At 48.7% G+C, this 10,988-nt stretch overlaps 1 protein-coding gene across 1 annotated transcript; it reads right to left on the bottom strand.

The window, feature by feature from the left end:
- Nucleotides 1-9,220: 9,220 nt before the first annotated feature.
- LOC138984918 (hornerin-like) lies at nt 9,221-10,387 on the bottom strand. The gene has a single exon (XM_070360840.1). It carries the CDS (start codon nt 10,385-10,387, stop codon nt 9,221-9,223), a length of 1,167 nt encoding a protein of 388 aa, XP_070216941.1.
- Nucleotides 10,388-10,988: the final 601 nt, after the last annotated feature.

The following is a 10,988-nucleotide window of genomic DNA, read 5'->3' on the forward strand; positions in this document are numbered from 1 at the left end:
TTATTTTCGTTTTTGGGTTATTTGTTGTTAGTATATAGAAATACAACTGACTTAGGTATATTTATCTTGTATCCTGCAAATTTTCTCAATTAGCTCAAAGAGTTTTTTGTTTGTTTGTTTGAGCGTGTATTCCTTAGGGTATGTACAAGGTCGTGTGATTTGTAAGTAGATAGTTTTACTTCTTCCTTTCCAATTTGGATACCTTGCATTTCATTTTCTTGCTTAGTTGCCTGGCCTAGAACCTTCGGCACACTATCGATTGGAAGGGCTTCCTTTTGAAAGAAACTTTTCTGGAAGCCCTGTCCGAGAACTTCTACCAATGTACCATTGGACAGAATTGGTCACATGGTCTCCTCTGGTGCAAGGGAGGCTGGGAAATGTAAATTTTCTTTTGGGCACATTGCTATACAAAATCACATTTCTGTTTCTAAGAGAAATAGAGGAAGGAATGGATATTTTTGTGGGCACCCAGAGGTCCCTGCCCCATTGTCTCCTATAAGTAAAATTCAAGACCTCTGTCTTCATTTCTCTGTGATTCTCCTCTGTACTCGATTCTATGGCCAGTCTCCTCTCAGATGGATTTCTGTCACAGTAGCAGATGTCTGTTTCAATTCCAGGCCTCACTCCTGCACAGTTACATGATCTAGAACTAGAGTAAGCCCCGTGTCTTAGAATTCCTGCCCATGTGCTACTCCTTCTAATCAGATGAACTCGGGCCACCTGCTCATACCTGAACTGATCACTGGGGCCCAGTGGGTGAGATGTGCTGTTTGGATCAGCCTAGGTTACACACTTTACCTCCTGGAGCTTCGGGCAAGCTGTGATGCAGGTCCCACTATGTTCACTCTGCTGCACTGCCCAGTGGACCCTCACCTCTGCCTCCACCAGACAGGGTTCTGCCCATCCCTCTGATGGCCCCAGCCATCCTGCAGCTCTGGGACAATGGGAAGGTTCACTGTGAATGAGGCAAGCCTCTATGGTTTTGCATGTACATTTAGTAGTTACTTGATGGAAATGGAATGGAATGCAATGGAAATCCCATTCAATTTGCCCTTCTTCAGCTTTTTCAGAGGTGCATTAGCGTTGTTTCTGGTTGTGTGTCTGAAGCTAACAGGTTATCACACTTGATCTGCAGATCTTGGTGGCTGAGGATCTGTGGGGTCAGGTAGGCCTGGGGTGAATCCTGGCCCCACTATACCAGCTGCTGACTTTGGGCACATTTGTTTTACTTTGTTTTCAAACTTATATATATATATTTTTTTTTATTATATATCTGAAGCTGGGAAAGACTGAAGGCAAAAGGAGAGGGGGCAGCAGAGGATGAGATGGTTAGATAGTATCACTGACTCGGTAGACATGAATTTGGACAAATGAGAGAATGAAGGACAGGGGAGCCTGGCGTGCCATAGTCCATGGGGTGACAAAGAGTCGGACACAACTTAGAGACTGAACAGCAACAAATGGGGGGCGAGTCCTGCTTATCTCATGGGGATTGGGAAAATTAAATGGGATGGTTTGTGTAAAAGGCATTTGACACATTTTAAAGTCAGTGGATGGGGAAATGATGACAAAGATGAAGTGATGCTATGGCAAACATGTGCTGTTTGTTCATCCATGCTTAGCTCTGAGCACTGCTAATTCCTCCTGTTCAATGATCTGATTCCTCATTTCCCCATTGCTGACTGTGCTTCTGCAAATGAAAATCTGGTTTTTAATTATTGGTCACTAAAACCAAACCACCTTCACAAAGCTTGGGCCGAAAGGGCATTTACTGACATTCGCCTGGGCACCCAAGCTGTGGGGGAGGGGAGGACGGCAGGGGAGAGGGATCTGGAGTGGGGGATCTTCCAACCTAGAACTGGGGGATGGGGAATTTTCTGGTCAGAACATGTGAATAAAATGGGGACCAGTTCATCTGGCCCCTTGGGACCCAGGAAACCTGGCAGTTTGGAGTTTCTAGCTGGATGATCAAAAGGAATTTTTAGTCTGTAGCCATTGTTTCCTGCACAGGGTTTCGGCCTCAGTATTTTCTGTGCTCTGGGCACCCCGAGGCCCTGCCTCCCAGTCCCAAGGCTGATTCAAAGTGCCCTGGGGTATGAACCAGCCTTGGGACTGGGAGGCAGGGCTCCTTCATGGCCTGGGGCTTCCCTCATAGCTCAGTTGGTAAAGAATCTGCCTGCAGTGCAGGAGACCCCAGTTCGATTCCTGGGTCGGGAAGATCCCCTGGAGAAGGGATGGCTACCTACTCCAGTATTCTTGGGCTTCCTTTATGGCTCAGCTGGTAAAGAATCTGCCCGCAATGCGGGAGACCTGGGTTCCATCCCTGGGTTGGGAAGATCCCCTGGAGAAGGGAAAGGCTACTTACTCCAGTATTCTGGCCTAGAGAATCTCATGGACTCTATAGTCCATGGGGTCACAAAGAGTCGGACACGACTAAGCAACTTTCACTTTCATGGCCTGGCACCTGGTCCTTCGCCCCTTACTGACCAGTGCACTGGCTGAAGCCTCCCCTGGGCTTTCCGCTGTCTGTATCCTGTGGCCCTTCCACCCCCAAGTTTTCCCTGTCTGTCCCCCACCAGGGAGGGCAGGTCAGCCTTATTCTTCTTGGGGTTCCTAGTTCCTTGAGCAGAGCTGGGCTAGTTGGGGAGCTGGGTAAAAGCATGGTGAGCTGACCAGGTCAGGGTGGTCATGGGCCCGGGCTTCAGCCGGGCAGCTCTTGCTTCTACTGGTTTGTCTCAGGGTTAGCGCCTAAGCTCATGTCTAGCCTATCTGGCTTAGTTCATTGCTTTCCAGAGAGGTCTCCATTTAAATCATTCTTCAAGCTGCCAGGCTCCTGCTGCTCCATTTGAGGGGTCCTGTGGAGGACAGTGGCTCAGAGCAGACCAGGGCAGCTGGGCCAACAGGCTGATCACAGCAGATTCTGGAGGTACCAGGTCCCCTGACAGTTGAGCCCAGGCTCTCCAGCCCCTGGCCAAGGGCCTGCTCCTCCTGCCTTTCCAGACCTGAGGTCACTTCCCCCTCAGTCCTCCCGCTGCAACTTCTCTGACCCTCTAGTGAAGTCCCCCTTGCTTGAGTCTCCACCAGGCACTCCCCTGGCAGGCTTGCATGTCAGGGAACCAGCTCCCCAGTTTCCTGTGTTCTGACTGTGTCCAGGGCTGTCCTTTGTACATCTTTTGGTCAGGGTGGTGTAGAGCAGTAGTTCTCAAAACTTTTTGATCTCAGGACCCTTTTACACTCTTAAAAATTGTTGAAGACCCTAAAGAGCTCCTGTTTATTGTATTTTTTTTTTTTTTCCCAGGACTGTGCTGTTATGGAGCTGTCTCTGACCAGCTGGCTGGTGGTTATAATCTCTTTTCCTGACTCTGTTCAGTGACACTACTTTGGTGGCTTAAAATGGGCCATGGTGAGAATATTTACAATATGGAAACGGCAGATGCTACATATAAGGGCTTTATTGTTTGGATACCTGGTTGTTTACCACTTATTAGCAACACAGTTATATGTACCTGCATTCAGATCAGATCAGATCAGATCAAACGCTCAGTCGTGTCCAACTCTTTGCGACCCCATGAATTGCAGCACGCCAGGCCTCCCTGTCCATCACCAACTCCCAGAGTTCACCCAGACTCACGTCCACCGAGTCAGTGATGCCATCCAGCCATCTCATCCTCTGTCATCCCCTTCTCCTCTTGCCCCCAATCCCTCACAGCATCAGAGTCTTTTCCAATGAGTCAACTCTTCGCGTGAGGTGGCCAAAGTACTGGAGTTTCAGCTTTAGCATCATTCCTTCCAAAGAGATCCCAGGGTTGATCTCCTTCAGAATGGACTGGTTGGATCTCCTTGCAGTCCAAGGGACTCTCAAGAGTCTTCTCCAACACCACAGTTCAAAAGCATCAATTCTTCAGCACTCAGCCTTCTTCACAGTCCAACTCTCACATCCATAATGACCACTGGAAAAACCATAGCCTTGACTAAACGAACCTTTGTTGGCAAAGTAATGTCTCTGCTTTTGAATATGCTATCTAGGTTGGTCATAACTTTCCTTCCAAGGACTAAGCGTCTTTTAATTTCATGGCTGCAGTCACCATCTGTAGTGATTTTGGAGCCCAGAAAAATAAAGTCTGCCACTGTTTCCACTGTTACCCCATCTATTTCCCATGAAGTGATGGGACCGGATGCCATGATCTTCATTTTCTGAATGTTGAGCCTTTAAGCCAACTTTTTCACTCTCCTCTTTCACTTTCACCAAGAGGCTTTTTAGTTCCTCTTCACTTTCTGCCATTAAGGGTGGTGTCATCTGCATATCTGAGGTGATTGATATTTCTCCCGGCAATCTTGATTCCAGCTTGTGTTTCTTCCAGTCCAGCGTCTCTCATGATGTACTCTGCATATAAGTTAAATAAACAGGGTGACAATATACAGCCTTGACGAACTCCTTTTCCTATTTGGAACCAGTCTGTTGGTCCATGTCCAGTTCTCACTGCTTCCTGACCTGCATACAAATTTCTCAAGAGGCAGATCAGGTGGTCTGGTATTCCCATGTCTTTCAGAATTTTCCACAGTTTATTGTGATCCACACAGTCAAAGGCTTTGGCATAGTCAATAAAGCAGAAATAGATGTTTTTCTGGAACTCTCTTGCTTTTTCCATGATGCAGCAGATGTTGGCAATTTGATCTCTGGTTCCTCTGCCTTTTCTAAAACCAGCTTGAACATCAGGAAGTTCACAGTTCACATATTGCTGGAGCCTGGCTTGGAGAATTTTGAGCATTACTTTACTAGCGTGTGAGATGAGTGCAATTGTGTGGTAGTTTGAGCATTCTTTGGCATTGCCTTTCTTTGGGATTCGAACGAAAACTGCCCTTTTCCAGTCCTGTGGCCACTGCTGAGTTTTCCAAATTTGCTGGCATATTGAGTGCAGCACTTTCAGAGCATCATCTTTCAGGATTTGGAATAGCTCAACTGGAATTCCATCACCTCCACTAGCTTTGTTCATAGTGATGCTTTCTAAGGCCCACTTGACTTCACATTCCAGGATGTCTGGCTCTAGGTGAGTGATCACACCATTGTGATTATCTGGGTCTTGAAGATCTTTTTTGTACAGTTCTTCTATGTATTCTTGCCACCTCTTCTTATTATCTTCTGCTTCTGTTAGGTCCATACCATTTCTGTCCTTTATCAAGCCCATCTTTGCATGAAATGTTCCCTTGGTATCTCTGATTTTCTTGAAGAGATCCCTAGTCTTTCCCATTCTGTTGTTTTCCTCTATTTCTTTGCATTGATCACTGAGGAAGGCTTTCATATCTCTTCTTGCTATTCTTTGGAACTCTGCATTCAGATGCTTATATCTTTCCTTTTCTCCTTTGCTTTTCACTTCTCTTCTTTTCACAGCTATTTGTAAGGCCTCCCTAGGCAGCCATTTTGCTTTTTTGCATTTCTTTTCCATGGGGATGGTCTTGATCCCTGTCTCCTGTACAATGTCATGAACCTCATTCCATAGCTCATCAGGCACTCTATCAGATCTAGGCCCTTAAATCTATTTCTCACTACCACTGTGTAGTCATGTGGGATTTGATTTAGGTCATACCTGAATGGTCTAGTGGTTTTCCCTACTTTCTTCAATTTAAGTCTGAATTTGGCAATAAGGAGTTCATGATCTGAGCCACAGTCAGCTCCTGGTCTTGTTTTTTCTGACTGTATAGAGCTTCTCCATCTTTGGCTGCAAAGAATATAATCAATCTGATTTTGATGTTGACCATCTGGTGATGTCCATGTATAGAGTCTTCTCTTCTGTTTTTGGAAGAGGGTGTTTGTTATGACCAGTGCATTTTCTTGGCAAAACTCTGTTAGTTTTTGCCCTGCTTCATTCCATATTCCAAGGCCAAATTTGCCTGTTACTCCAGGTGTTTCTTGACTTCCTACTTTTGCATTCCAGTCCCCTATCATGAAAAGGACATCGTTTTTGGGTGTTAGTTCTAAAAGGTCTTGTAGGTCTTCATAAAACCGTTCAACTTCAGCTTCCTCAGCATTACTGGTTGGGGCATAGACTTGGATTACTGTGATATTGAATGGTTTGCCTTGGAAACGAACAGAGATCATTCTGTCGTTTTTGATATTGCATCCAAGTACTGCATTTCGGACTCTTTTGTTGACCATGATGGCCACTCCATTTCTTCTGAGGGATTCCTGCCCACAGTAGTAGATATAATGGTCATCTGAGTTAAATTCACCCATTCCAGTCCATTTCAGTTCGCTGATTCCTAGAATGTCTACATTCACTCTTGCCATCTCTTATTTGACCACTTCCAATTTGCCTTGATTCATGGACTTGACATTCCAGGTTCCTATGGAATATTGCTCTTTACAGCATCGGACCTTGCTTCTATCACCAGTCACATCCACAGCTGGGTATTGTTTTTGCTTTGGCTCCGTCCCTTCATTCTTTCTGGAGTTATTTCTCCACTGATCTCCAGTAGCATATTGGGCACCTACTGACCTGGGGAGTTTCTCTTTTAATATCCTATCATTTTGCCTTTTCATACCATTCATGGGGTTCTCAAGGCAAGAATACTGAAGTGGTTTGCCATTCCCTTCTCCAGTGGACCACATTCTGTCAGATCTCTCCACCATGACCTGCCCATCTTGGGTTGCCCCACACAGCATGGCTTAGTTTCATTGAGTTCACCATCTCATAATTCAAAATTGGGAAATTTGTAAAACATAGAAATACACAGTATACATGTCACTAGGTATCAGAGTGGGGATGTTTTACATGTCAACAGGCTCTGAAAAACTCCTGGGTGTGTTTGTGAGAGAACGACAGTGAAAAAGGCAAATAATGTCTCAGTTTTCATTCCAATCCCAAAGACAGGCAATACCAAAGAATGCCCAAACTACTGCATAATTGCACTCATCTCACACGCTAGTAAAGTAATGCTCAAAATTCTCCAAGCCAGGCTTCAGCAATATGTGAACTGTGAACTTCCTGATGTTCAAGCTGGTTTTAGAAAAGGCAGAGGAACCAGAGATCAAATTGCCAACATCTGCTGCATCATGGAAAAAGCAAGAGAGTTCCAGAAAAACATCTATTTCTGCTTTATTGACTATGCCAAAGCCTTTGACTGTGTGGATCACAATAAACTGTGGAAAATTCTGAAAGACATGGGAATACCAGACCACCTGATCTGCCTCTTGAGAAATTTGTATGCAGGTCAGGAAGCAGTGAGAACTGGACATGGACCAACAGACTGGTTCCAAATAGGAAAAGGAGTTCGTCAAGGCTGTATATTGTCACCCTGTTTATTTAACTTATATGCAGAGTACATCATGAGAAACACTGGACTGGAAGAAACACAAGCTGGAATCAAGATTGCCGGGAGAAATATCAATCACCTCAGATATGCAGATGACACCACCCTTAATGGCAGAAAGTGAAGAGGAACTCAAAAACCTCTTGATGAAAGTGAAAGTGGAGAGTGAAAAAGTTGGCTTAAAGCTCAACATTCAGAAAATGAAGATCATGGCATCCGGTCCCATCACTTCATGGGAAATAGATGGGGAAACAGTGGAAACAGTGGCAGACTTTATTTTTCTGGGCTCCAAAATCACTACAGATGGTGACTGCAGCCATGAAATTAAAAGACGCTTAGTCCTTGGAAGGAAAGTTATGACCAACCTAGATAGCATATTCAAAAGCAGAGACATTACTTTGCCAACAAAGGTTCATTTAGTCAAGGCTATGGTTTTTCCAGTGATCATTATGGATGTGAGAGTTGGACTGTGAAGAAGGCTGAGCGCCGAAGAATTGATGCTTTTGAACTGTGGTGTTGGAGAAAACTCTTGAGAGTCCCTTGGACTGCAAGGAGATCCAACCAGTCCATTCTGAAGGAGATCAACCCTGGGTGTTCTTTGGAAGGAATGATGCTGAAGCTGAAACTCCAGTACTTTGGCCACCTCATGCGAAGAGTTGACTCATTGGAAAAGACTCTGATGCTGGGAGGGATTGGGGGCAGGAGGTAAGGGGACAACAGAGGATGAGATGGCTGGATGGCATCACTGACTCCATGTTCGTGAGTCTGGGTGAACTCTGGGAGTTGGTAATGGACAGGGAGGCCTGGCGTGCTGCGTTTCATGGGGTCGCAAAGAGTCGCACACGACTGAGCGACTTATCTGTTCTGATTATTAGGAAAATAATTTGACATTTCAACTTCCTTGGAAAGGTTAGCCCAAGGGTTCTACATAAATTTTACAGTATCATGAATATCTGAATATCTGTCTCTTTTATGAATTGAATATTTGTGTTTCCCCAAATTCATAACCTTCAGTGTGATGGTATTAGGAGGTGGAGTTGTTGGGAGATGTTAGGGAATAAGGGTGGAGCCCTCACAAACAGGATTAGCACCCTTATAAAAAGATGCAAGAGAAAGATGACACCACCCTTCCCATCCCACTCAGCAATGTGAGAACACAGTGACGAGATAGCCATCAATAACAGGAACTGGAGCTGCCCATGAGGAGAGCCCTGGGAGAGAAAGAGGGTCCTTCCTGGAACTTAGAGGGCCCTGCACGTGGAAAACGGGCTGTCCAGCCTTGGCTGAGCAGGCTGGCACCATGCTCTGGCCTGGGCTTTGTGGAACAGGGAGAGGACTGGAGAGGGACCAGCCCCTGGAGTTTGCCCATCTTGTGAGTCACGGTGCCCCACCAGACACGGAGGCTTTCGCCCTGCTGTGAACTCCCACCAGCAGTGCTGGGCTCTGGGTGGGAGACTGCAGGAACAGTTGGGGCACAAGTGGGTAGGGGCCTGTAGGACCACTCCCTTGACAAGTGCCCACACATCCCAGCAAGACACCTTGTCTGGGCACCTCCTCACAAGGGAAGGTGACACCTTGCCAGGGAGGCCCTTTCCCTCAGCTCGAATCTTCCAACCAGCCCGGGGGAGGGAAGCACAGCTAGCAGGATGAGTTTTAATGAGAGTAGACACATGGACACTTGTCTTTCAGATTGGGTTTTTGGTACTAGAATGTGCCCAAAGGGAGGCTTGACACAGGTCTGAAAGTAGTGATTGGAGGAGAAATAAGTGCTATTTGTACTCAAACCACTGACACCGGACTCATAGGTCAGCTCAGTGCAAGAACTTCCCTCCTACACTTTCAGGCACAGATGAAGAATGTAAGGAGGGTCTCTAGTACAGGTGGGGGTGCTAGAAAGAAGGCTATTGTCCATTCAGCCATCTCCGCACACTCCGACTGCTGTCCCCCGTCTGCTGTCCCCGTCTGCTGTCTCCCGTCTGCTGTCCCGTGTCTGCTGTACTGTCTGCTGTCCCCGTCTGCTGTCCCCGTCTGCTGTCCCCGTCTGCTGTACTGTCTGCTGTCCCCCGTCTGCTGTCCCCATCTGCTGTCTCCCGTCTGCTGTCCCGCGTCTGCTGTACTGTCTGCTGTCCCCGTCTGCTGTCCCCCGTCTGCTGTACTGTCTGCTGTCCCCGTCTGCTGTCCCCCGTCTGCTGTCCTGCGTCTGCTGTACTGTCTGCTGTCCCCGTCTGCTGTCCCCCGTCTGCTGTACTGTCTGCTGTCCCCGTCTGCTGTCCCCCGTCTGCTGTACTGTCTGCTGTCCCCGTCTGCTGTCCCCCGTCTGCTGTCCTGCGTCTGCTGTACTGTCTGCTGTCCCCTTCTGTTGTCCCCCGTCTGCTGTACTGTCTGCTGTCCCCTTCTGCTGTCCCCCTTCTGCTGTCCCCGTCTGCTGTCCCCCGTCTGCTGTACTGTCTGCTGTCCCCGTCTGCTGTCCCCCGTCTGCTGTACTGTCTGCTATCCCCTTCTGCTGTCCCCCGTCTGCTGTACTGTCTGCTGTCCCCGTCTGCTGTCCCCCGTCTGCTGTACTGTCTGCTGTCCCCGTCTGCTGTCCCCCGTCTGCTGTACTGTCTGCTGTCCCCGTCTGCTGTCCCCCGTCTGCTGTCCCTCGTCTGCTGTCCCCGTCTGCTGTCCCCCGTCTGCTGTCCCCCGTCTGCTGTCCTGCGTCTGCTGTACTGTCTGCTGTCCCCGTCTGCTGTCCCCATCTGCTGTACTGTCTGCTGTCCCCCGTCTGCTGTACTGTCTGCTGTCCCCCGTCTGCTGTCCCCATCTGCTGTCTCCCGTCTGCTGTCCCGCGTCTGCTGTACTGTCTGCTGTCCCCTTCTGCTGTCCCCCGTCTGCTGTACTGTCTGCTGTCCCCGTCTGCTGTCCCCCATCTGCTGTACTGTCTGCTGTCCCCTTCTGCTGTCCCCCGTCTGCTGTACTGTCTGCTGTCCCCTTCTGCTGTCCCACGTCTGCTGTACTGTCTGCTGTCCCCTTCTGCTGTCCCCCGTCTGCTGTCTCCCGTCTGCTGTCCCCGTCTGCTGTTCCCTGTCTGCAGTCTCATGTCTGCTCTCTCCCGTCTGCTGTCCCCTGTCTGCTCTCTCCTGTCTGATGTCCCCCATCTGCTCTCCCCCATCTGCTGTCCCCTTCTGCTGTCCCCCATCTGCTGTCCCTTGTCTGCTGTCCCCCATCTTCTGTCCCCTCTCTGCTGTCCCCCGTCTGCTGTCCCTGTCTACTGTTCCCTGTCTGATGTCCCCCGTCCGCTATCCCCCATCCGCTATCCCCTCTCTGCTGTCCCCTGTCTGCTGTCCCCCATCTGCTGTCCCCCATCTGCTGTCCCCTGTCTGCTGTCCCCTGTCTGATGTCCCCTGTCTGCTCTCCCCCATCTGCTGTCCCCTTCTGCTGTCCCCCATCTGCTGTCCCTTGTCTGCTGTCCCCCATCTTCTGTCCCCTCTCTGCTGTCCCCCGTCTGCTGTCCCTGTCTACTGTTCCCTGTCTGATGTCCCCCGTCCGCTATCCCCATCCGCTATCCCTCTCTGCTGTCCCCTGTCTGCTGTCCCCCATCTGCTGTCCCCCATCTGCTGTCCCCTGTCTGCTGTCCCCTGTCTGATGTCCCCTGTCTGCTCTCCCCCATCTGCTGTCCCCTGTCTGCTGACCCCTGTCTG

The sequence above is a fragment of the Bos mutus genome, chromosome 2, assembly GCF_027580195.1.
Source record: "Bos mutus isolate GX-2022 chromosome 2, NWIPB_WYAK_1.1, whole genome shotgun sequence".
Classification (NCBI taxonomy): domain Eukaryota; kingdom Metazoa; phylum Chordata; class Mammalia; order Artiodactyla; family Bovidae; genus Bos; species Bos mutus.

What these genes read in the sequence shown, in the direction of transcription:
- LOC138984918 (XM_070360840.1), bottom strand. Translation starts at nt 10,387, where the DNA reads ATGAGACTGCAGACAGGGAACAGCAGACGGGGACAGCAGACGGGAGAC.